Source organism: Haemaphysalis longicornis, unplaced genomic scaffold (assembly GCF_048455015.1).
Source record: "Haemaphysalis longicornis isolate Haplotype H1 unplaced genomic scaffold, Haemaphysalis longicornis Haplotype H1 scaffold_7, whole genome shotgun sequence".
NCBI classification, from domain to species: domain Eukaryota; kingdom Metazoa; phylum Arthropoda; class Arachnida; order Ixodida; family Ixodidae; genus Haemaphysalis; species Haemaphysalis longicornis.
The window spans coordinates 38,734,652-38,757,613 of NW_027526422.1; the positions used below are offsets into that span (position 1 = coordinate 38,734,652).

The window sequence follows — 22,962 nt, forward strand, 5'->3', positions numbered from 1 at the left end:
CCGCGTGACCCCGAGGGTGCGGCAGCTCTTCTTCCAAAATCGTTTCCTCGAGGGACGCTTTCCTTCCTCGCGCTTCTTTCGTTCTTTATTCCTCCTCTTTTTCGTCGGAGAGCGCGTCGTTTTTTGTCCTCGTTCTCGGGCGGACACGTCGCGTGGACCACCGCTTCGTGGGGGCTCGATGTGGAAGCGGGGCCGGCGCCATGGCGAAGCTCAGAAAGGGGAAACAGAAGTGGGGGAAAGGATGATGTAAATGCCGCTCTCGGTGCTCTAAAAAGGGAGGCATTGCGCACTGCGTGCGCGCGTGACTGTGGCAGAAACTTGCCTTTCCTGAAAGCATGGATATTGCGTGCGCCTGTTGAAACCTTTTCCGCGTCGTCCGTTCGGTGAAATGATGCACATAAGAAGGAGCGTCTCCAGGGAAAAAAAGAACAAGAAAGCACGCGAGGACGAGAGAAAGAGAGAGGGCAGCTACGCTCGGGAGGGAAAGCCCAACTGCTAGGGGCAATCTAAATTATGATGGGTGATTCTGAATTGTTGAAACCTGTTACAACATGGCAGATTTACATCGCGTTATTTAAATTTATTGCCTTAACTAATTTGCTGCATTTACGGTTGCTGTTGGTTTTGCTGCACTAGTGTTGAGCAGTTTAAAGGAATTTCTCAGCTTATTTTTGTTGTGTTAAAACTGCTCAATAAAATATGTGCAATTAGCATGCCTGGTCACATAACACATACTACATGACTGTACAAAAGCAACATCGCAGGCAGCTATTTTACGATAAGGAAACATTTTGCCATCTCTTCTCAAATTACGAAATTTTAAACCTGACTAGTTTCTTGCACTACTTCAAAACCGTTCCAGGTGATTTGTTTTCTAAATGCTTTGCTGTTTAGGCAGTTGTCCAAGTGTGTGTCTAGTTTAAAAGAAAAAGAAAACTGGCGAGTGTAGCTGTTCCTGTTTAATTGGCTTGTCAGAATGGCCTGCCACATACAGACATGACCACTGCCGATGTTTTATTTCCAGAGAGGCGCTGCCTTTCTTCCTGCTTCTCATTGACTTGTCCAAGGCTGGCCTTCTTGCACAGTTTGCCCTCAGCTCCAGTTCACAGGTGAGTAAAACGTGCAACCAACTTCATCCCTGCTCTTTTTTGGTGTAGGAGCTTGTTTAATGGAGTACCTACTGACACGACATTTTCGTGTTACGTTTTTTTCGCTGCTATGGGTACCTACGAGCCCACCAATCATAGAATGGCACATTAGACGGTCGATTGCAGCGTAAACAATCATTTACGGCGTCGTTTATTCATAACTGTTTCGGTTTCAACAAAATAAACGCTGAGAGGCCGCCATGACAGGAAGGCGCCTGTGACGTCACCATTCTTGTCGCACCGCTGCCACCGCTGCCGGTCTGGCCGCGCGTGCCCACACCGGCCATAGTCTTCACCATCCCCACGTGCCCGGGCAGCATGACGTCAGTCCCAAAACTATGACGTGTACACACAGCGTAGCAGCGCACGCTAACCGCAGCCAGCGCGTCGGCTGCGTCACGGGACCTCCGTCGTCGGACGTTAGGGGCAAGGAGCAGAGCTGTCATGTCGGCCCGCTCTGGGCTTTCTTGTTTAGGCAAAGATTAAAATTGATTTAAAATATCTTATACTGAACGATTACTGTTGATCCTGGGAGATATCTCCTGATAAAAAGGAAGCATTTTGCATAGTTATCTCAGCTTTGAAATTTCGTGTTACTACTCGTTTAAAACTCACCCCTTGTAGCAGTGCTTTGAATGTGGTGACCTAGTTTTAATTGGTCACACTGGCCTAAGAACACCAATTATAGGTTACCTGAATGGTCTTTCAACCTGAAGGTGTCCCATGTTTCCTAGATTTGCCAATCATGTACGACATGGTGATTTGTAGCCATCAGCTATTCACCGTTGTCTCGTGTAAAACCCGTAACGGTGTGGTGGTTCTTGCAGGAGGAGGTTCGGGAGAACATAGCCCGTGGCATGGCGGTTCTGGGCCCCACAATCACCCTGGACACCATCGTCGAGACGCTCGTCATTGGCGTCGGCACCCTGTCAGGTGGGTGGGTGCTCCCCATAGTGGTCGGTTGCAGGTCTTGTGCCATCACAACCACTGGCATTCAGTGAGAGTGCTGATCGCAGTAACGAGAGGGATACGTACTGGAGGAATGTTGCCATCAACCAATTGGTGACTTCACATGTTCGGAGCGAAAATGGTGGGAAAGCCAAGAATACAGTTTAGAGGTGTGAAAGTCAGCCTTTTTCAGCAGGTCGAAGCGAAGGGCCATCAACCCCTAGATAAACTCTGCTCACGTTCCCCTGATGAGTCCTTGGGAGGAAAGTCCTCCCCCCCCCCCATAATGCTTGAGTTCAGTGCATTCTATTGTTATTAATGTCGAAGGGAACTTTTCTTTCTGATGTTACTGATTAGTCACTACCCAGCAGCAGGCATAAATGTGGGTTCTCACCTTTCTACTCAAACTCGCAGATCGTTGAATGTGCACATGCTATATCGCACATAAACGACACTTGCAACAATTTACTCAGTGTGTCGAGGTGTATGTAAACAAATAACAGCAACGTAAATTCCTCTCTAATGCTTAACACTGTCATAATCCTGTTGTTGCAAAGTGGTTCACATCTCACACAATGGCACTACAAATGAGTTCCAAAATGGCCTCTTTTGCTTCCCTGCAGGTGTGAAGCGGTTAGAAGAACTCTGCTGCTTTGCGTGCATGTCGGCGCTGGTCAACTATGTTGTTTTCATGACTTTCTTCCCAGCTTGCCTCTCCTTAGTCCTAGAGGTAAGAGAACACGGTGCAGTTTTTGCAAGTTTCCAAACAATTCCAGCCACTGTTATGGTCATCCCCTCATTGGGAGGTTGCTCAATACACCAGTCAATCCATAAATCAAATTCTTCTTTCTACCATCATGGCATGAAGTGAAAACAATAAAGGGATGTGTTATCTTTCTTTTTTTTGCTGGTAAAATAGGAAATCAAACAATGAATTGGCAACAGGGGTTGGTAATGTGTGGCTTGGTATAATCGACGTTGAATGCCAAGACCCCTTTATCGCTGTCCCATGTGTCCCTTTTTCATGCTCGCAGCTGTCACGCGACCGTGAGGAAGGCCGCCCCGTGTGGCAGCTGAGCACACTAGCCCGGGTCTTGCAACAGGAGGAAGAGCAGAAGCCAAACCCGGTCCTCCAGAGGGTCAAGATGATCATGGTGAGAACACGGGGAACCTGAGTGCTGCTTATATTCTCCCTCCCTCCTAATGTCTTTATTCTTTTATTTAACATTCAATATCGCGTGGCCTCAATCCATCGGGCTCCTGTTTCTGCTTGCAGTCGGCGGGACTTATGCTGGTGCACACACACAGCCGATGGATGGCAGGCAGTCCAAGAACACACAGCTCAGACCCCGTTGCGGCTGACACCCTCGCTTGGGGGACATACTTTCAAAGGTGCGTGCCAGATATCTCACCTCCTTGCTTGCTTATCTCTCAAGGAATTCAGCATCCTCTTGAGGCAAAGATATCTTATCCATGCTGTGCTAGCTAGCTCATAGTGCAGATAAAATGAAAATAAGAATTCAGTCTCTGTTTGTGTCTTCGTTTTCCTGTGCCTTGTAATTTGTGCTATTTTTGTTTGCTCCATTGTCGTTTGAGAATGGTTACGCTGCTGCTTGAGCTATGCTGTAGAGGTGTTCTTTTTTACGGTGTATCTGTTGTTATGGAAAAAGACAGCAGACACATGCAGCCGTGGTTGAACAATTTAAACAATGATAATAATATCAACAATTCAAACAATTTAAACAATGATGATAATATCAAGATACCCAATTGGTGGGGATCTTCCCGTTCATTTTAAGCATCTTAGCAGATGCTTAATAACAGATGTTAAGATTGATGCATTATGTCACACTGCGTGGGCCAACCACCTTACCCCATCACAAACCACGCGAGTGTGCTGAGTTGTCACTGCATGCCAACAGGGAGCTGTCCAAGTGGCAGTGGAGATTGTGCAACTTTTGACACGCATTCAAGAACACCTTCGATTTTGTTGAGAACGACACTGCTAGGACACGTGCATCCTAGCACAGAGCAGCAGCTGTGTCACCTTTCGGCACAAGTGACAGATTCATGAGCATGGGGATGTCAGTGTCACAGAGAGTTCATAAAGGACAGGGCTGTTGCAGTACCGTATAATGCGGGATCAGGGTCGATCCAGAATATAGGTCGGCCCCGTTACCTTGTAGCCGAAAAATGCAAAAAAAAAAAAAAAAAAGGTACGCAACATTGTTTTATTGAGGCTATAACTTGTTTCGTCTCAGATTACTCGTTAGGGTTGTCTCAAATGCTGTGGAACGACTGCTTCTCGTTGGCTGCTGCCCACACCGCAAGTCATCCTCAGTGCAGTCCAGGGAATTGCTTATGCAGCACTTAAACACTTACAAGACCATGTCATTGTGAAGTGAGCGCAAAGCAAGGGACACATGGGTGCAGACCCCATGGAGATCCAATCTGTGCGGACAGCCAGCAAGCACCTTGGGGTATCCATCCGTAGAGACTTCGCACGACGCTCACGCACAGAAGTTTCAACTTTGTACAGCAGCACAGGTGCACAGAGCAGCGCTCATGAAATGAGGTCTTCTGAGCATTGCATACGGACAGCTTCCCCTTCAGCTAACGCCAGTAGTGTACGCTTCTTTTGGTGGCACCGGACTGGCGCAAGGCGGACACATCGTGGAAAGCTTCCAAATTTTCGTTTAAATGCTGCTGTGAACTGGCACCAAGCGCCTAAACTCGTTTTGAGCAAGAAGAAAATAGTACGCACACATTCACTGACAGCGAGAAAAGCAACTAAACAAAAATGGCGGTGCGTCCGATTGATGGTGGTGGTGATGGTGCTTTTGTGGTTTGGATGGGCTCGATGGGCTGCCCGGTTGCCAAATAACTAGAAACATGCCAGTCACCGCTATACAGGTTGAGGGGCGACTTTTCGGCAAATCTTCCAGTAAAAGATCTTGACCTATATTCCACTTTACACCGTATATGGCAGCGTACTAAGGCTTCTTGTAAGCAGTTGACAGCCTGAGCCAAGGAGTGGAGGAAGCAATGTTGGACTTGCACTATAGCTTATAGTCGTGCGGGGAGTAAAGATTGGGCTGTTAGACAGCGAAGGAATTGGAGGGCGGACTTTGGGGGATGTGCATCGCAGTGGTGGCGGAGAATCAGATGGCTGCATTTTCTCATTATCTCCTCCTCCCCAAGGTGGCTGGCGGTGAGCCCCGAGCAGCTGGTGCTGCTTGTGCTGGCCTCAGCGCTGGCCGTCAAGTACATCTTCTTCGAGAACCGGGAAGAGCTGGAGCTGCACCTCGCACAGCAGGGCCACTCCTGGGATGAGAAGCCCTGCCTGGGAGACTCAGCAGGTATGCAGCGAAGGACAGGTGCCTTGACTAGAAACTGTCGCCAATAATAGTAACTCCAACTGGTGCTGAGGTTTGCGGCACTTTTGTGCGATTGTCCCTCTGATTCCATTTCTTGTGAGAACAGAAAAATAGCGGCGAATGTGCTTGATGTGGAGCAACCAATGCGCACTGCAGGTGCTGACGGGTCCACTGGTAGCAGGCCCAGCACTCCCTCCACACAGCCCGCCTGCCCGACGGAGCCCCGTGTGGACTTTGTGCTGGGTGCGGACGACTGCTGCTGGGACATGGTGGACAAAGCCTGCCAGACTGAGGACAACCCTGAGGACGACCCTGAGCCTGAACCTCGCAGCCTTGACGAGTGTGCTGCCCTGCTGCAGGGACCGGTGCGGATTGAAGTTGCCGTCTTTATTCGAATCTGAGTGGATAGCTCCTTTTTTTTATTTATTATGCGAGATCAGCATTATACAAACTCATAGGTCAGCTTAGATTTGAGAACTTCAAAAAGAAAAGAAACATGGAGGTGCTTTACATGCTGGGCTCCGGATTAATTTCAACCACCTCGGGATCTTTAACATGCACTGAGGTTTCGAGACATGGGCATTTTCAATCTTCGAGATTTGAGAGCTTAGCTCATCTATTGCAGCAAAAAGTATATACACTACGCAAATATGTAAATAGTAATAATTATTTATATCAAAATGTGATGACCATTAATTGTAACTGGGAAAATTATGCTTTGCTAATAATGCTGCTCAAAGCCCTTTGCCTAAGGACAGCCCTTAGCCATGACTATCCACTGTAGAAGCCAACAGAATTACAGAAAACAGGATACTATTTTGACTGCATCTTGTTTGTGTGTGTGCGTGCGTGCGTGTGCTGTGTCGATAGTGTCAGCAGTGCAAGCTCATTAGCTGCCTACAAGGGTAATCACTGACCAAGCACTGACATCGATTGCCCTTAAGTGAAAAGTTGTGCTGGCAGTGCAGTGATCACCAACCTTCAAGCCATGCAGCACTTTGGCATAGTTTAAATGTTTGTTTGCAGTCTGTGGACAGTGACAAGGAGTTTAACGATGACTATTCATTACAAATCAAGCAGGACTAGTTCGTGACTAGCGTCGCGTTTAATAATAAACTCCATTCGAGTTTTGCTGCTGCTGTCTTTTTTTTTTTTTTTCGACTTAGCTTGGGAGAAGTAATTTTTCTTCCTTCCTTCACTTTTCTTGAGCTTTCCAGTATCAGGTATCAGCAATGAATTTAGGCCAGCCTAGAGATTGGGTTAAATATGCTAGTACATATTGCACTAGAATCATAAAGCTTCATTCTTCAATAGATACATAGGGCATGGGGGAGGAGACAACTTAAATTCAATAATTTCGTTTCTTTAATTTATCAATCGCCATGAATGTGGCAGTGAATGAGAATTTTTACGACAGTTGGTGGAGAATTAGGGTGAATGGGCAGTACTCAAATAAACAAATTTAGTGTCCAATATTTCAGTTTGCCTCTGCAGCTTTACCAGCTTCGTCTACGATGCATTTTTAATTTTTCATACATTAGCACAGTCCAGCGGCTTGACACTTCCACGAACTCTTCATACAACATGTCCCACTTCACCCATTGTTCTTTTTATCCGATGATCTCATGACTCCTTTGAAGCACATTTTTAAGTACCAATCAGGGATTAAATTTTTTACAGCTTGTCTCATATCATGCATAATCACAACCTGGCCCTATGCACCGGCCACCTCCACTTTTTTTTTTTCTTCGATTCTTACTGGCCAATTTCAATAGTACGTACCTACAGCAATTTTATTTACCGTGAAGTTCCGAAAGAGCGCCCACCCAAAGAACAGAGATATCAAATGAAAAATACGCGATGGGCGATCTTTCCAGTCAAGTGCGAAAAACTAGAACAAAGTGGCCCCACCGCCAACCAAAACTGCGGAGATATCAAGAAAAAATACCAGATGGGCGAACTTTCGACTCAAGTGTGGGAAGGACAAATAAGTGACCGCATTAACACGACAAGATGATTCGTGTTGATTTTGTTCACTCATTGTGGCTAAAGCCATCAATTTTAGGGGGTGGGCGATCTTGGAGTCTTTTAGTAAATCAAATATTTCACCTCTAAAGGTGGTTGGGCGATGTTTCGGGGGTGGGCATTTGCTCGGAACTATACGGTAACCATGTTATGGCTCTCTTTCTCCTCGTTGGCCTTGCGTCATTGAAGTTCACGGTCATTGCTTGTTCCAGGAGGGCGCCCGGTACCTGACGGACGAAGAGGTGCTGCGGCTGTGTGAAGCCCAGCGGCTGGCACCCTACCGCCTGGAGCAGGCCGTGGGCAGTGCCCTGCGGGGGGTCTCCCTGCGGCGGCGGCTGCTGGAGCGGCAGGGGGCGGGGCCCCTGGAAGGGCTGCCCTTTCGCGGCTACGACTACACCACGGTGCTCGGGGCCTGCTGCGAGAACGTGGTGGGCTTCCTGCCCGTTCCCGTGGGCATCGCCGGCCCCCTGCTGCTCGACGGCCGCCTCTTCCACGTGCCCATGGCCACCACCGAGGGGTGCCTCGTGGCGAGCACCAACCGCGGGTGCCGGGCTATTGCCGTGAGTCTAGCAGTGATTGGAACTTCGATCTGTGGTTAGAGGGGACCTTGTTTAGACATTGTGTGCTCTAGAAATGTGTTTCATGGACAGGGACAGGATATTTCTGTGAAGGGGTAGGGACTTATTGGGGCGATGGGGAGATGCTTTTGATGGATGTGGTATGAGGCACCAGACTTCCTTTTGCTGGTGAGTGGGGTGTGTGCTGGTTCTGGGTTGTGCTGTTCTCCGCCGACCGAAGCAGGAGCCTTTTTTTTGTAACTCATTGGCTTTACTTTTAAAAGACTTTGGAACCTCAGATTCCTGTTCATTTATTTTATCATTAGCATTACCCTGCTATAGCTTAGCTTGTGCAGGTTTGTTCCCATATTTATTTATTTTTTCCTTATTTTTAGGGAGCATTTATCTCTTATTTTCTTAGCTCTGGCAGCTAACTTGCAAATTACACGTCTGATGTCGTTTCTGATTTAGGGGTATTGGACAGCATATTCTGATGCCTTTTAATTGATGTAGAACTGGGTCAAAAGCTGGCCAGTAATGTTTGCTCTCTGTCTCTCATGCCAGACCGTAATTTGTACTTACTCCTGAGGTTAACTCACTTTTTTGTCGTGCAATATGATGTATATTCCTGAGGAGACAAGAAGCAATTCGTGCATGCTTACGCCGTGATGCATTTTTATTACTTTCGTCCCCACTTTATAGTGAGAACGAGAATAAGAGGCAGGACAGAGATTCTGCTTCTCATAGCATAGTAGTACGGCATCCAATACTTCCATCTCAGTTGGGAGTGGAAGTGGGTGCAGGTCTGCAATCTCTCTTTGAAGTACGTTCAAAATGTGGAAAAAATCTGTCGACACGCTATCAGTATGGCGCAACTTATGTCTTTCTACAGAAATGTTACGAGACTGTTGCTAGTGAAGAACATGAAGCTGTGCAGATTCAACGACTAGTAGTGTGCTGGAAGCAACTTCGTGTGGGAGACTTCACGGCAGTAAAAACGTTGCTGCTGGACATGAAGTTTATTCAGTCAAGAGTTTTAATGTATTTGGAATTTGCACACTCAAGTTCAGACTGGGGAACTTCATTTGCTGTAGGGAGGCTTTTCCCATGTCCAGAGTTGCACACCTTTTTTCTTTTTTTGAGTGCCCCGAGTGCCAAATTTTGATCAATGCAAAGCTTTTTAGAACATTTAAAAACTAAAACAAATGCCTTTAACAGGTGTTGCCAAAAGCGGAATTAAGGCATTCGGCACTCCCCCCCACCCAAAGCAAAGTTCACAAAGCATTGGTGTTACGTACTTTGATGTGCTCTGCATTTGTTTTATCCGCTGCTATGGCAAATGAAATGAAATACCTCAATCGTATTCACTGAGTTATACATCCCTTGTTCAGCTAGAGTGGTGCTAACGTAGGTGAACTGCCGTTCTTGCAGATCTCTGGCGGTGCCTTTAGCAGTGTTGTCCAGGACGGCATGACCCGTGGACCTGTCGTCAAACTGCCAACAGCACAGCAGGCAGCGTCAGTGCTTTTCTTTCTCCACATGCTCGTACACACAGCCATTGCATAAAACGCACTGCTCACAGTACTCTCCTAGTACCTACAGTAAAAGCTTGTTAATTCAAACTCGAAGGGGACCATAAAATTGTTAAAATAAGCAAAGTTCGAATTAGCGGATGGGCACTAGGGTGAATGGACATCGCATCACACTGCATGGGCAGAACACAAAGCAGCCACTTCTGGACTTGTTATCACGAACGAGGCACTACTAATCTTGCCCTGGTATTCTGAATGCTTCTTCTACTCGAGCCTCTGGTGGGGGAGATCCTTGAAAGCAATTTCCCCATGCATAAGCATTGCGGAATCCTCCCCTTAGCCGAGTGCAGGGAGCAAATGGAGTGGAGGAGGGGCTCAGAATACGGCCCTTAGGCCCAGACCAGCGACCGCGGCACAACAAAAACCTGCAGTGGCATGTGCTGGAGCACTAGCGCTGGTGGCGCGGTGGTGCCTTGCGGAAGCAAAATCAGCTTTCATAGCAGCGTAGCGCGCATTACGCTGTTGTTTTTCTCTTTTGGTTGTTTTTCATCTCTAGTAAATTTGGTTTGATGTGGATTTGCAACACATTGTAAGCACTCAGGGCCGACTTCTCCTGCGAGGAGTGATGGAAACCAGGGGATCCCTGTTTGAATGAACCGTTCTGGATACTGACGCATTCGAATTATTTGTAGTTTTCCCCCATTGAAATATACACAGGGCTGTGCCGGGACCAGGGCGTCAGTTCGAATTAACTGCAAGTTCAAATTAACTGAGTTCGAATTAGCAGTCTTTTACTCTTTGAAGTTTTTTTAGTGAGCTGAGACTCTGGCGAAATGAGCTCAGACTCAGACTTATCCAGAAGCTGCCTTAATACTGCACCTTTTACGTTTTGCGACTTCCCAGTTAATCGAGGAAACTGCTACTGCAAAGTCTGTCATATCTCTAAGCTAGGCATGCTAACATTAACAGTCTCTCAACAGAGATATAATCTCTCATTAGTGCGTGGTGTCTATCCGCAGAGAGGTGATGCGGTGGCTGCAGAATCCGGATCACTTTGCCCAGCTGAAGGTGGCCTTTGACGCGACCAGCCGGTTCGCCAGGCTCCAGAAGCTGCACATGAGCATAGCGGCCCGCTATCTCTTCATCCGCTTTGTCTCAGTCACGGGCGACGCCATGGGCATGAACATGCTCTCCAAGGTCAGTGTCTCCCTCTCCACCTCACAGGGTGCAGGAGCTAATGCATACCTGCCAACTCTCCTAAACTATCCGGGAGACTCTTGAATTTTGATTACATCTCCCGATTGTACGAATTCTATCTCAAATCTCCCGAAAAAGTGGCTGCCCCAGCAGAGAGTTCGTTTTTTTAATCAGGCGCGTACATTCGTGATTTCTGCTGCGACAGCCTGACACAGACCAAGGTCGCCTGCGAAACTAATAAGACTCTTTTCTCGTTTTTTTTTTTTTTTTTTTTTTTTTTTTTTTTTTTTCTGTATTTTATGAGCGGTGCGCCGTCTATCGCTCCCGCATCCGGCGGGCGCGCAGCGGCTGGTTTCGTTATAGTTTTCCGGGCGCTTCCCGCTTTTGCGCCCGCGAAACTGATGTCTATCTGATTTTAATTCACTCAAAAGGTGCCGGCTTGCTACTCTCTTGTTTTTATTTAGAATTTTTCTTGTGTAACGCCATAATAAACCACATGTATGTAACAACACAAATGATTTTTTTGTCACTTTACAGTCACCCAAAAAAATTTTTGATAATTTTTTCTCGATATAAATTTGTCCGTAGAATTTAAATCAGCAATAAAAGAAATCTTTCCTGGGGGGACGCATTTGGCGAAAAAATTTGACCCTCAAATGGTTAAGCATATTCTAGGTGCCACAGTAAGATGTGCAGGACAAAGTCAAACAAGTGAAGTTTGGTAGAATGCAGAGGTGATGCTGCAGCTACTTGCCATTCCCCGCAGGAGTGCTGAATGTGGAAGTATGTTTAGCGCCATGAGAGTGCTTCAAATCATTGAAGAACTCTGGCAAGGTTAAGAAAACGAGAACTGAATTTCGGTCCTTGCTTTCTAAGAAGACTTCCCAACGGTAAAGTGTCACCAAACCGGACATTCTTTTCAGCAGATTTATCCTGACAAAGTTTTCGAAGCTTGCCAAGTCTGCGACTGCCAGGTCTCTTCACTAGTAAAACGTTTGACGCCCTCCACTTCAAGAACCAGGAGTAGAGTTTCTAATAATGCAAGAACTGATACACACTTAAAGGAGTCATGAAAACAAAATATGTAAAAGTTTGTTTTATTCGAAAGATTTCATCTTTTATAGTGCCCCCAGCGCTTGTCCAGATGCAAATAATGCTTTATTCACTGAGAAATTAATCAATTTACAATAAAATTTTGATTTTCCCGCTAAATTGTGTGTTTTTGTGGTCTGCAATGACATCACGGGAACCGACCACTCTGGAGCCGATTGGAAAGTCTTTGTTTACCGTTAGTGAACCGAGATGGTGCCACCAAACTGTGGCAAGCTGTTTTCTGCCTCTGGTTTGTTTTTGACCATATTTGACCCTGGCTTGTTTTTGTTCACGGAGAAAATAATCGTATCGTGAAACAGAGCGCTCGTTCGACAAATATGGTCACGTAAGACACCGTTGCTTGCGTCAATCGCCCAGTGTCATCTAAAACTACCCCAAAGCCCCACAGTTCTGTGCAGCTAAACCAAGCATAGTTCGCGTAGTACCAACAGCAGTACGCATCGGTACTTCTATGTTTACGTGTGCTTCCGTAACTTCCACTGTCGGTCCCACCAATCTTACTGCTTTAGATAGAATGTGGCCTAAATTTAAGCACAAATAGCTCGTTCGGCAAGCTTATAAGTTCTGCCTTATTTCCGTTTGCTTTTGCTGGTCTCCGGCAATTGCAGAGCTGGCTCGTATGACATCATAGGTTCTGTTGCGGGAAATGAGCAAGTGGGTCGCATGGCCTTTCCCTTTTTTCCTAATTATACAGCTTATTTTAGCAAATTTTTTGTTAAAAGTGGTGTCAGTATGATTCTAATGAGGCAATCTTTTGAATGAACCAAACTTGTGTTTTGTCTTCATGGCTCCTTTAAAAAACACCTCCCCCCCTCCCTTCCTACCCAACCCCCCCAGTTTTCCAAATTTTCATGTTGCTGGGTTGGCAGGTCTGCTAATGTGCAAAAACGTGCAACTCTGTGCATTGCTGCAGGGTGCGGAAGTGGCCCTTCAGAGGCTACAGGAAGTGTTTCCGGCACTAGAGGTGATCAGCGTCAGCGGCAACTACTGCACCGACAAGAAGCCGACTGCTCTCAACTGGTGAGTTCGCTTGCACTACTTGCACTTAACTTGCTTCTGCTGGCACTAAGTTGATGTTTAGAGTCGGTCATGTGCTGCTGCACTTTTAAAGAAAGTTTTAAAAGTGGTGGCTTTACGGAACAATTAGTTGATTCCTGTATAGCACCTGCCCTGTGACAGCAGGTGGCAGGGAAGAATATGTGGGGTGGGACCAGCAAGAAAGGGAGTTGAGTGGCGTGATAAAGTCCATGTGCAAGGCAGAGTTGCATCACCGGACCTATTCTCTCTGGAGTGAGTTGAAGTATTTGTTCACATGCGAAACCCTTGCATGGTTGTTGAGCGTACTACTTTTATTTGCGGAAGTGGAAGTGTGTGGGAGCGGTGTGTAAAGCAGGTTACGCTGAAAAATTGGAAGTGGAACGATAGCAGTGTACTCTACTAGGTCGCCACAAAAAACATTCACTTTAAATGTGTTTGGTTGGTAGAATGACCACTGGTGTAACTGGGAGCAAGGTTCTGGAGAGATTCTTTTCTTGCCTCTTGGCTCTAGCAAACATTTCGAACTGAGTGATAGAAGAAAGCAAACAATTTCTCCGTCATATTGCCCTCATTTTTATACCTGCACTTGGACTAACATGCCGTGTACCATTGCTGCGCAGGATCGAAGGCCGGGGAAAATCAGTCGTCTGCGAAACCACGATACCAGCCCGGGTCGTGAGAGATGTGAGTGACGCTGCATGACTGGATTCTTTGCCGCACTAGTTTAGGTTAGCTTCCCGATACACACACTTGTTTCTGCGATCAGTGAAGTTGGCCTCACTGCTGATTTGCTATGTGAAGGTGATATTTCAGTGTCATCTCTATTGCTGCTGCAATATGTTGTCGGCATTACGGAAATGCCTTGTATAGAAGCGTTGTGATTTGAATGATCTTTATCGATGTTTGGGCGGGAGGTGTGTCTGAGGCTTGTTTCTGCTATAGACAGTTGCGGGACCAATTATCTGTAACAAAACAAATGAGAAATTTGTAAAAATTGGTTCACTTCGCTCTATGATGCAATTATTGGCTAAATGCGCAACGTTTCACTCACGACGCATTGCAACAATCATGATAATCAAAAAAGACGTGCATGACTTGTGGTCACATTTCGTTGTGGGTCACGTGTAGACTGCAAATGACTTCAACAAACTTTGTATATTCTTCAACTCATTACTTTTGTCCATTGAAAGCTGGAGGGGGGCTTGCAGCATGTGCTTCACTTCTTCCTCAAAACAGCGGGTAAAACTGCTATCAGTTTTGAATCGCTGAATGTAGACGGGGAAATGGGTTCGCTGCAAAATACATACTAGCTTCCTAGCCAATCTGTAAGCACTTGAAAACCATTTGTTACGTTGCGGTCTGCATTCTTTTGATCTGCCACAAGTTCAAAACAACTGCAGTCTGCACCTGAATCTGCTGCACCGTTGTCAATTGAGAACCTCCTTGAACTCTGCCTGTGGCTCAAACGTGGTGTGCAGGTCCTCAAGACCAATGCGCACGCCTTGCTCGAGGTGAACATCAGCAAGAACCTGGTGGGCTCGGCCATGGCAGGCAGCGTGGGCGGCTTCAACGCTCAGGCTGCCAACATCGTCACTGCAATCTTCATCGCCACAGGCCAGGTGCGAGCGCGCAATGGGGCGAGGGGTGTTTCGTTCGTTTTGTTGCTTACATCGGTGAAACACTGCTACCCTATTTTGCATGAAAAAGCAAAGCACACACCCATTTTATTGCATTTACAGCCTGCCCACTAAGTCATCCTGACGAGCTTGCTGATCGTGGTCCTAGCACGGTGTACTATGCTGTAGCATAAGTACTGGCGAATGAAGCCGTGCATTGTTCTTTCCTTGTATTTACCGTATTTTCTGGTCTATAAGTCGCACCTTTGCCGCCTCTGAACACATAAGCAGTGCTAGAAACGAGCTAGACACGCTAGACATGTGCATCTACCGTCCAAAGTGTAGACAGACTTTTCAAAAATGGTTTATTGATACACACAGATGGCATGTACTTACAGACGCCGTTTAGGCAAAACCAGCGAAGCCTCTTCCTCTGACTCGCTAACAGTAATTCAGCAACTTAAAGTGGGAGTTCCGCCGGCACATCGCTGTCGTCATACGACTCACTGGTGTCTTCTTTGCCAACATCATCACCATTCGCGGACGAAATCAGTCCGGCCTTTATGAACCCAGCTACAACTGTTTTTGTAGAAATGGAGTCCCAAGAGTCGGAGACCCATTTGGCCACCTCTCCAAACGTCGCGTGCGTCATGCGTCCTGTGTTTGTAAATCAGCGCAATAAAGGTGTAATGGCGGACGGAAGTGACGCAAACGGAAGTGGCCCGGAAATTGAAACTTATCAGCAAGCTGTAATTTTAAAAATTAGCAGCACATTTACTTCCTTCAGAGAAACAACTCTGTGTACCTAATATTTATAAGGTGCGTTTTGTTTTTGCAACCCAATTTGATGTTACTTTGAATTTATTCTGAACTTTCGCTACTCCGCGTGGCAGAAGGGGGCGCGCGGTTGTCGCAGGCCATTATCATTATGTTTTTGTCTAGAAAAAGCTGCGAATTGTTTGGTTTAACGTCCCGAAGCGACATATGGGCTATTGATTAACGCCGTAGCAGTGGGCTTCGGATTCATTTAGACCACAGAGCTGTGTCTCTTAACGTGCGCTGACATCACGCAGCACACACGCACTTTTTTGAGCGTGGACCACGCAGAGCCGCCACTAACCAGATTTGTTCTATACGTAAGTCGCACTGATGAATAAGACGCACCAACGAAAATTTCCGAATAAAACCGCGACTTATACACCGGAAAATATGGTGTATTGGAGCAAAATCTCATTGTATCGGACTTTAATTTCCGAACCTTGTGTCCCTGTTGCTTTCATAGCAACATTCATCGTTCATATGTGCCCTATGCTGGGTTTCACATTTAGTCATTTAGTCATTTCACACTTCACTAAATTAAGTGAAGCAGTAGTGGACTGCTCCAGTTTTCCTAGTCTCCAGGATGAAGATGCCCCTCAAACGGGAGGTGCTGTAGTAGTGTGGGAAGAAAGCAAAGGACTGATTGTGTTTTTACCACTCTGTGGCGATAACTAAAGATTGAAAGAGCTTGATTCTTTCAAGCTCTTGCCGCGCACTAAAGCTCCTGAAGAGTCGCCTAACGTTGTAATGGGTGTTCTTATTCATTTTGGCAAAGAGCAGCTGAGAGAAGCATCCGTGACATTCTGTGAATGATTGGGTGCAGATAGATTCATTATTTTTGCATTTGGTGGTGATCTAGCATATCAAACACCTTCTGCAATAAATAATTCCCAATTGTAAATATGTTGGGACTCTTTCTGGACAGGCAGATTGGATTGGGGACTCTGCGAGAAAGGGGCCACAGCATGTGCCGGCTGGTCTTCTTTTCACTGCATCTAAGCAGCAGTTTACTGCATGTCAAAACCTTCAAAAGGCGCAACACTTGAAAAGACGTAACACAAATGAAGGGAACAAAGCAAAAAAAAAGCGCTCATTCTGTGTTCCCTTTGTTTGTGTCGCGTTTTTTCAAGGGTTACCTACTAGCCCAACTCACCATTCTGCTGCAGCAATTTACTAACTAGCTTCTCTGTGCACTTTGCGTTTCTGTGCAACTCTGATGTCAGCATAATGGGGAGAGAAGTTGCAGTAAAAAAATTTAAAAACGCCATCAGCACAGGGAACTTGTTTCATTGCCACCAGCTTTTACAAAGAAAAACATGAATTGGACTTCACTGAGTAATAGAGGCTTTGGAAGCCCTTAAGCAAGGGCTCGCACAGGAGTGACCTGTGGAGGGTGGAGTCCTCTCTTTCTCCTCCATTGCCAGAGCGACTGATTGTGTGCCAAGTATGGGGCTGCCGTTCATTCTAGTGTGAGAGTGTGATCCTGATTTAAAAGCCCAGGCACTAAGGCCAAGCAAATGGTGTACATGCTCGTGCATTCCAGGATCCAGCACAGAACGTGACCAGTTCCAACTGCCTGACCCTGGTGGAAACGTGCGGTCCAACGGGCCAGGATCTGTACATCAGCTGCACCATGCCATCCATCGAGATCGGCACTGTGGGTGGCGGCACTGTGCTGCAGCCACAGGGCACCATGCTCGAGGTGCGTGCCTGTGTTGTCTACCAGGCTGGGGTCAAAGGTCAAAGCAAGTGCATGGGTTACAGCAAGCAAGGTCGTAGCCAGATTTCTTTTTTCTTTTTTTGAGGGGAGGGGTGCGGACGTGTTATGGGAACGTATTATTATTCAGCTTCCAGAAGCCCTAGGATTTAGGGTAGAACAGAGGGAGTTGACTTCAAGGCTGTCGAGGGGACTAAAAGAAGATTAGAATGCTGGTGGAGGAAAAGCAGGGAGGGGAATAATGCCTAGGCAGCTACCACATGCAAAAAAAAAAAAAAACGTATTTTGTGCCTGCCTTCAGAGCAGCACTAGTATTAAAGAAAGAGCATAAAACATAGATATATTAGTTTTTTCTTGTTAAGATGACACGTCATTACCCTGCTTCAAAGGATGCCATTACAAATCAACCAATAAAGGGGAAGAGAAAAGTTTCGCCAAGAGGAACACTAGCACTCACTATACGCTACCTAGAAAAAAAATTTGGAGGGAACCCCCAAACTACCCTGTGGCGACATCGCTGGCCATAGGCCAGAAAGGTTCAAGCTGTTGCTTTTGAACCTGAAAATTCTGGTGCTAGAGGCATGACATCAGGCCAAGACTGCGCCATTAACACGTTCAGTTCAGTACTGGCTGGTGTAACTTACATGCATTATTGTAATTGTAGTTTTCACATCTTTGCCTACTGTAATTTGCGTATATTACAGCTCCTGGGGGTGCGGGGCTCGTCGGCCGAAGAGCCCGGTGCCCACGCCTGCACCCTGGCACGAGTGGTGTGCGCCACCGTGCTGGCCGGAGAACTCTCCCTGCTGTCGGCCCTGGCAGCAGGTCATCTAGTCAAGTCTCACATGAGGCACAACAGGTGGGCATTGACGAGAGCGCTGCGCTAGCCTCGTTTATCACAGTGCGTTGTGCCGCTGAATAGCATGCGTGGTTTTGGATTGTGATGCCACTTTTCCTCATCATGAAAAGCTGCAGTGGCTCGGTCAGCCTATGCTTGCTGTTGTGTGGAGTCGTTGACAGTGTGCTTTCTTTCTGTCATGCTAGTTGCTGTTCGATTCATTTCAGCTCGCTTACTTGACTCTCACATGGAATCCGCCCATTCAAAGCAGGAACTCCTTGTTTAGGGCCTAGGCGTGTTGGGGAGTTCATGTTCAGGAGCAGACGCCTTAGTCAAAACGTGGAAATTTAGTTTGCTTCATAAGATGCATAAATCTTTTTTTGCAGCTATAAACACCAGGTGTTGTCTTAAACCTTTCCTTTTACTATTACCATAACCTTGACACTAGAAGCTACAAACCATTCGAGAGCACTGCCAACGTGGCACTATCATGTGACCTCAGTGCTTGCCGATAGTCACCCATGATGTAAACAGTAGTCAACAAACGCAGCAAAAAGGGGTAAATTAAGAGCTCTGTCAAGCACTGTTTTGTTCTCACTCAGTTTAAGGTGGTGCCTCTTGCTCAGTGTTGCTGGCTGCTGAGGATCTAATCTGTCAGTTGAGACTGGGCGCAGAAATATTTAAATTCTTGTAGCAGATATGAATCAAATAACAAAAATTATTCAATTTGTACTTGAAATATCAAACATTTGTGCACCCATAGGAGTTTTTTCTTTTCTAAAGCTCTTTTTCTCTCTCTCTCTCTCTCCTTCTCGTGTGTGTGTATGCACGCAGGTCAAGTGTTAACATGGCTCAGACCACAACGGAGGAAGATTCTCGGAGACCCCAGACCATCGGAGGATTTCTCGCCCCACATTAGGATTTGCCAACAAGCGCCGGGTGTGTTGAATAAAGAGACCACAGACAACTTTTTACTCACGAGAGCAGAGCTTGGCACCTTCCGAAGACCACTGACGTCGTAGCACTCGCGTTTCTGCAAAAGCTACCTAGTTGCTGTGCCATACCACAATGTTGTGCACCACGTCCCGTGAAACGACTCCACCACAACTCATTCCCGCACTTAGTTTCTGCTGTAGTTGACACACTGGCTAGGACATTGAGCTGCAATGCGTGTGGTCATAGTTCCTTCCTACAGTTGTTGGGGCTGTATTTCTCAAGGAGATAGAATACGAAAGTTGAAAAGCCATCATAATTGCACAAAAAGTACGCGCTCATCTTGTTGTCTTTTTTGTATGAGTCGTCCTTTTTGCGCAATTACCATCAATTTTCGAGTATCAGTCCAACTAGCCCGTCAACAAATCTTGCTGAAGAATACGAAAGGCCTGTGCATACAAGATCTTCATCAATTTGCCTTTCGCTTTGGTTTGTCTTGCAGACTAGTGCAGTAGACTTGTAAAGTCTTCTTGATTTGTCATTTCGGACTGCCCAGAACTGTCCAAGAGCAGCTCCGTCTTCTTCCCCCCTCCACCCCCACCCACCCTTAGAATTTCTGTTTCGAGAGCAGTCCTGGACTGCCTGTGAAATATTTGCAACTATTACAGACTGGCAAATGAGGGACATAATAATTATAGGCACATTTTTGGTGAAGCCAGTCACTCTGCAATAAGACAGAAAAGTGGAAGGGAACATCTGTTTTTTGTGCCATTTCTTGCCATCTGCACGCAATTTTTTTATTAAGGACCTGTTTTATCCTTGTCTACACTACTTCGCTCCTTGTTTTCTGCAGTACGTCCTCTCAGCACACACCATTTGCATTTAACAGCTTCTAATTCTTGTATGGGCACATTGCTCAGAATGATCTGAACACCAGCCAAGATTACTTTTCAGAGCAGCTTTCTGTGCTGAAGGGACAAATGCATCTTTTCTAATGGAGATGGGTACATGAAACTTTAGTGCAATATTTAAGTGAGCCTCCTCCCCCTGCGCACCCCTTGTCGTTGTGCATATCGCACTTCCCCTTGGAACTCCCTCTATTCACCTGGGTTAGAAAAAAAAAGCATTGGACAGCTTTCGTGCTCTAGTCAGGGGCTGTTTACACTCAAGTTATTTGGATGTTCCATCTCTAGAGGGTAAGTAGCATCTTTTTGTTTTCTGGGGACAGTCGGCGCCTTTGTACCAATTTTGGAGCTTTCCATTACCTTTAACGGTCAAAATGAAGAATCCTTATACCAAAGCGCCGTTACCTATAAGGAGGAGAAAAAACCCAGCACCCAAGGGCTGGATAATAATCCCTATGTGTGCGATCCCTTTGTGAAGGCTTATGTAAACCGTCAAGTTTTGAGGGAACACCTCCCCAAACTATACTCGGGTACAATTTAAGAACGGCAACGGAAGTTGCTGCTGTGCCTCATCACCGCAGCCGGATGTTACTTTGTGTGGTGCAAGTAGTGGGTTACTGGGAATATCTTGAACATGGCACGAGCTGCTTTCTGATTCTGATTTTGTGGACTTGATATGCTTATAAACTACTGCAGCGACGACAAACAAGCTACGTGAGAAAAGGCAGACGACATCACACATTCATAGCAATCTTTCAAAATGCACACGCCCATTGATATCCAGGTCTGTCGCTTCGGCGGAGTGATGCCATACACGAGCTATTGCCATTCTTAACTTGTTCCCGAGTACACTACGATTGCAGGCAAAAAAACGTGGAAATGGCAAACTTTATGGTCGAGTACCGGAGAGCTGCGACAAAGTGGCTGCACTTTAGCACTTCAGCAGCACACCCATGTTTAATTTCTCACTATCAGTGAATTTTTTTTTACCAGGGGCTTGTCGAAAGTTCTACTTCTTCTCCGTCCTTTATCCCTTGAACCAGGCAAGTATCTTCTCATTTGTTCAAAGTCTGGCTACCATATTTTCAAGTTGTGTCGCGTGACTCCACCCCCACGTTGTGCACAGAAAAGAAAAATTGCCTTTCACTCACACCAGTGACCATGTACCTATGCACCATTAATTCCAATAACGATTAACACACCAGCAGTTACCAAACTTCTTTACTCTAACACTACCTGGGAAAAAGGGCAGCCATAAGATCATACTGTTGGGCAAGGCACATGTACCATGCTGATTACTTTCATATAGCTGCCAGGTAATAAGCGTCCCTCTCGCTTGCACCAAAAGCCATCCGTGTCGCCCTTTTTGCTACTACATTACAACATCTGATCTTCGAACGGTGAGTGGACTCGCGATGAAGATAGGATGGTGTAGGTCCAAGCCTAAATTGTAAAAGTTACTTTATTTTTGCTTTTTACCACAAGCTGGCTCCATTAGTAGGATTGAAATAATTGCTGGTGGAGACTTGCATTGCAGTGCAGCGCAGAAAAGCGGCATTTTTGGACAAAACTCTTGTATCATCCTTTCCCCACCTCTACCCAAGGTTTGTCATTTATTTACTTGGGTTATAGGCACAAATACACATTGGCCACATTAGCAAGTATGGGCCATCATGCTTTGTCTCAATGGGAGGTCTACAGGGTTTCGAAGGCACCGAAACGCTATTTTCAAGGGATGGGCGATGTTTTGTGTTAGTGCTAAAATACATACAGCACCACGGACGATGGGAGGGCGAGATACTTCAGGGGGGGGCTTTCTTACAGAACTTTACAGTAGGCTCAACAGGCTGCCAAGTAACGTCAAACTCTTTGTACACCAGGTTGCGAACACCGTTTATAGACGTTAGAACTCAATTGAGACATTGCTGAAGCTTTATCTCACACCCGCTAAATCTAGGGAGGCAGGGTAGAGGTAGGAACTTTTGTGCTCAAACAAAAACTTGTGTGCAAAGGCTGCCAACCCCCCACTCAAAATGAAAAGCATTACCTTGGCGAGTCAGCACGTGATGCTACGCTACAGTTAAACTTCGTTACAAGAGACACTTGGTTATAAGAGACATTTTAAAGGAGACAGTTTGGTCGGTTTCCCCATGTTAGCAACATTTCTTACAAGAGACATTTCCTGGGTCCCTTGAGTGTCTCTTGTAATGAGGTTTTACTGTATTGCTATGAATGGAAGTTGCAAGGCCATTATCGTGCCACTACTGTGCTTCAACTGGCAGAGCTGGAATGTCGATGCCCCTCCACCGCAAGAAATTTAACTGCCCCATTTGCAACAGTCTGGATGGCCTGCAGTGACAAGTGGTGAAACAGCTGCCTTTTTTTTCAGCAGTCCACAGTGTCTGAAACTGCTGTGGCACTCATGATGTCGCTAGACAACTCTGCAGCACTGACAGTGGCGGGCCATGTCGCACGACACGGTAACACCATTCCAAATCCGCAGAATTTCAAAATGTTTTGGTTACTGCAATCCTTGCAATGCAATATAAGTGCATTTTTCAACTGTCTGGTCAGTTCTGATAGCAAAGGCATGCAGGGAGTCTACGAACAACAAGAATATAAATCCCGGATTAAGAGGCAATGGCACTCCTGCAAGTGAAGCTATCCATCACCATTTCATGCAGCAACGTGGAAGCACGCCTGAATCTTTTTCATTTTGTACCATTTTTTTCCATGTGTCCCAATTTTTGTGGATTTTGGAATGAACAAAGTAAACGCGTGGGTGACATCCCACAAAACAGACATCAGACACGTGAGCAGGAGTGAGAGGCAACCAACTGCACTCGAATTTCACCTCGGCTAAATCCACTTTGAACTTACAGTACGTACCACCAAACCAACTAGTACACGACTGGTAGGCCCGTGAAATGCGTGGTTAATAAATTACAAGCATTTCAAATAGCCCTGTCTCAGGCGACGGTGCACCTGCCGGCGGATCCTTTATTCCTTTATTAATTCCGTGTTCTCCGTAATAAAAAAACAAAAAAAATGGGGGGAACGAGACCCACTCCAGCCAAGCTATGGTAGGTAAACAGCTGGCGGATCCTGCAAACTGCCATAAAGCGGAAGTGACACTCCTATTCTAGCCACTGTAGTGACACTGTGGCCGGCTAGCCACCTTGCCTGCACTTTTCCTTGC

At 46.3% G+C, this 22,962-nt stretch overlaps 1 protein-coding gene across 4 annotated transcripts in view; it reads left to right on the forward strand.

Moving 5' to 3' along the window:
* The window catches only part of Hmgcr (HMG coenzyme A reductase), an 89,527-nt gene extending 70,628 nt beyond the window's left edge, over positions 1-18,899 (forward strand). For all 4 annotated transcript variants that reach the window (XM_077676815.1, XM_077676814.1, XM_077676813.1 and 1 more), the window contains exons 5-20: positions 1,025-1,109; positions 1,976-2,081; positions 2,720-2,826; positions 3,131-3,250; positions 3,373-3,488; positions 5,298-5,455; positions 5,630-5,838; positions 7,711-8,058; positions 9,487-9,572; positions 10,607-10,784; positions 12,811-12,917; positions 13,556-13,619; positions 14,414-14,554; positions 16,914-17,072; positions 17,792-17,946; positions 18,760-18,899. In XM_077676815.1, coding sequence (XP_077532941.1) covers positions 1,025-1,109; positions 1,976-2,081; positions 2,720-2,826; positions 3,131-3,250; positions 3,373-3,488; positions 5,298-5,455; positions 5,630-5,838; positions 7,711-8,058; positions 9,487-9,572; positions 10,607-10,784; positions 12,811-12,917; positions 13,556-13,619; positions 14,414-14,554; positions 16,914-17,072; positions 17,792-17,946; positions 18,760-18,844 — 2,224 coding nt within the window. In that variant the 3' untranslated portion in view covers positions 18,845-18,899. The remainder of the gene's footprint in view (positions 1-1,024; positions 1,110-1,975; positions 2,082-2,719; positions 2,827-3,130; positions 3,251-3,372; positions 3,489-5,297; positions 5,456-5,629; positions 5,839-7,710; positions 8,059-9,486; positions 9,573-10,606; positions 10,785-12,810; positions 12,918-13,555; positions 13,620-14,413; positions 14,555-16,913; positions 17,073-17,791; positions 17,947-18,759) is intronic.
* Positions 18,900-22,962: the final 4,063 nt, after the last annotated feature.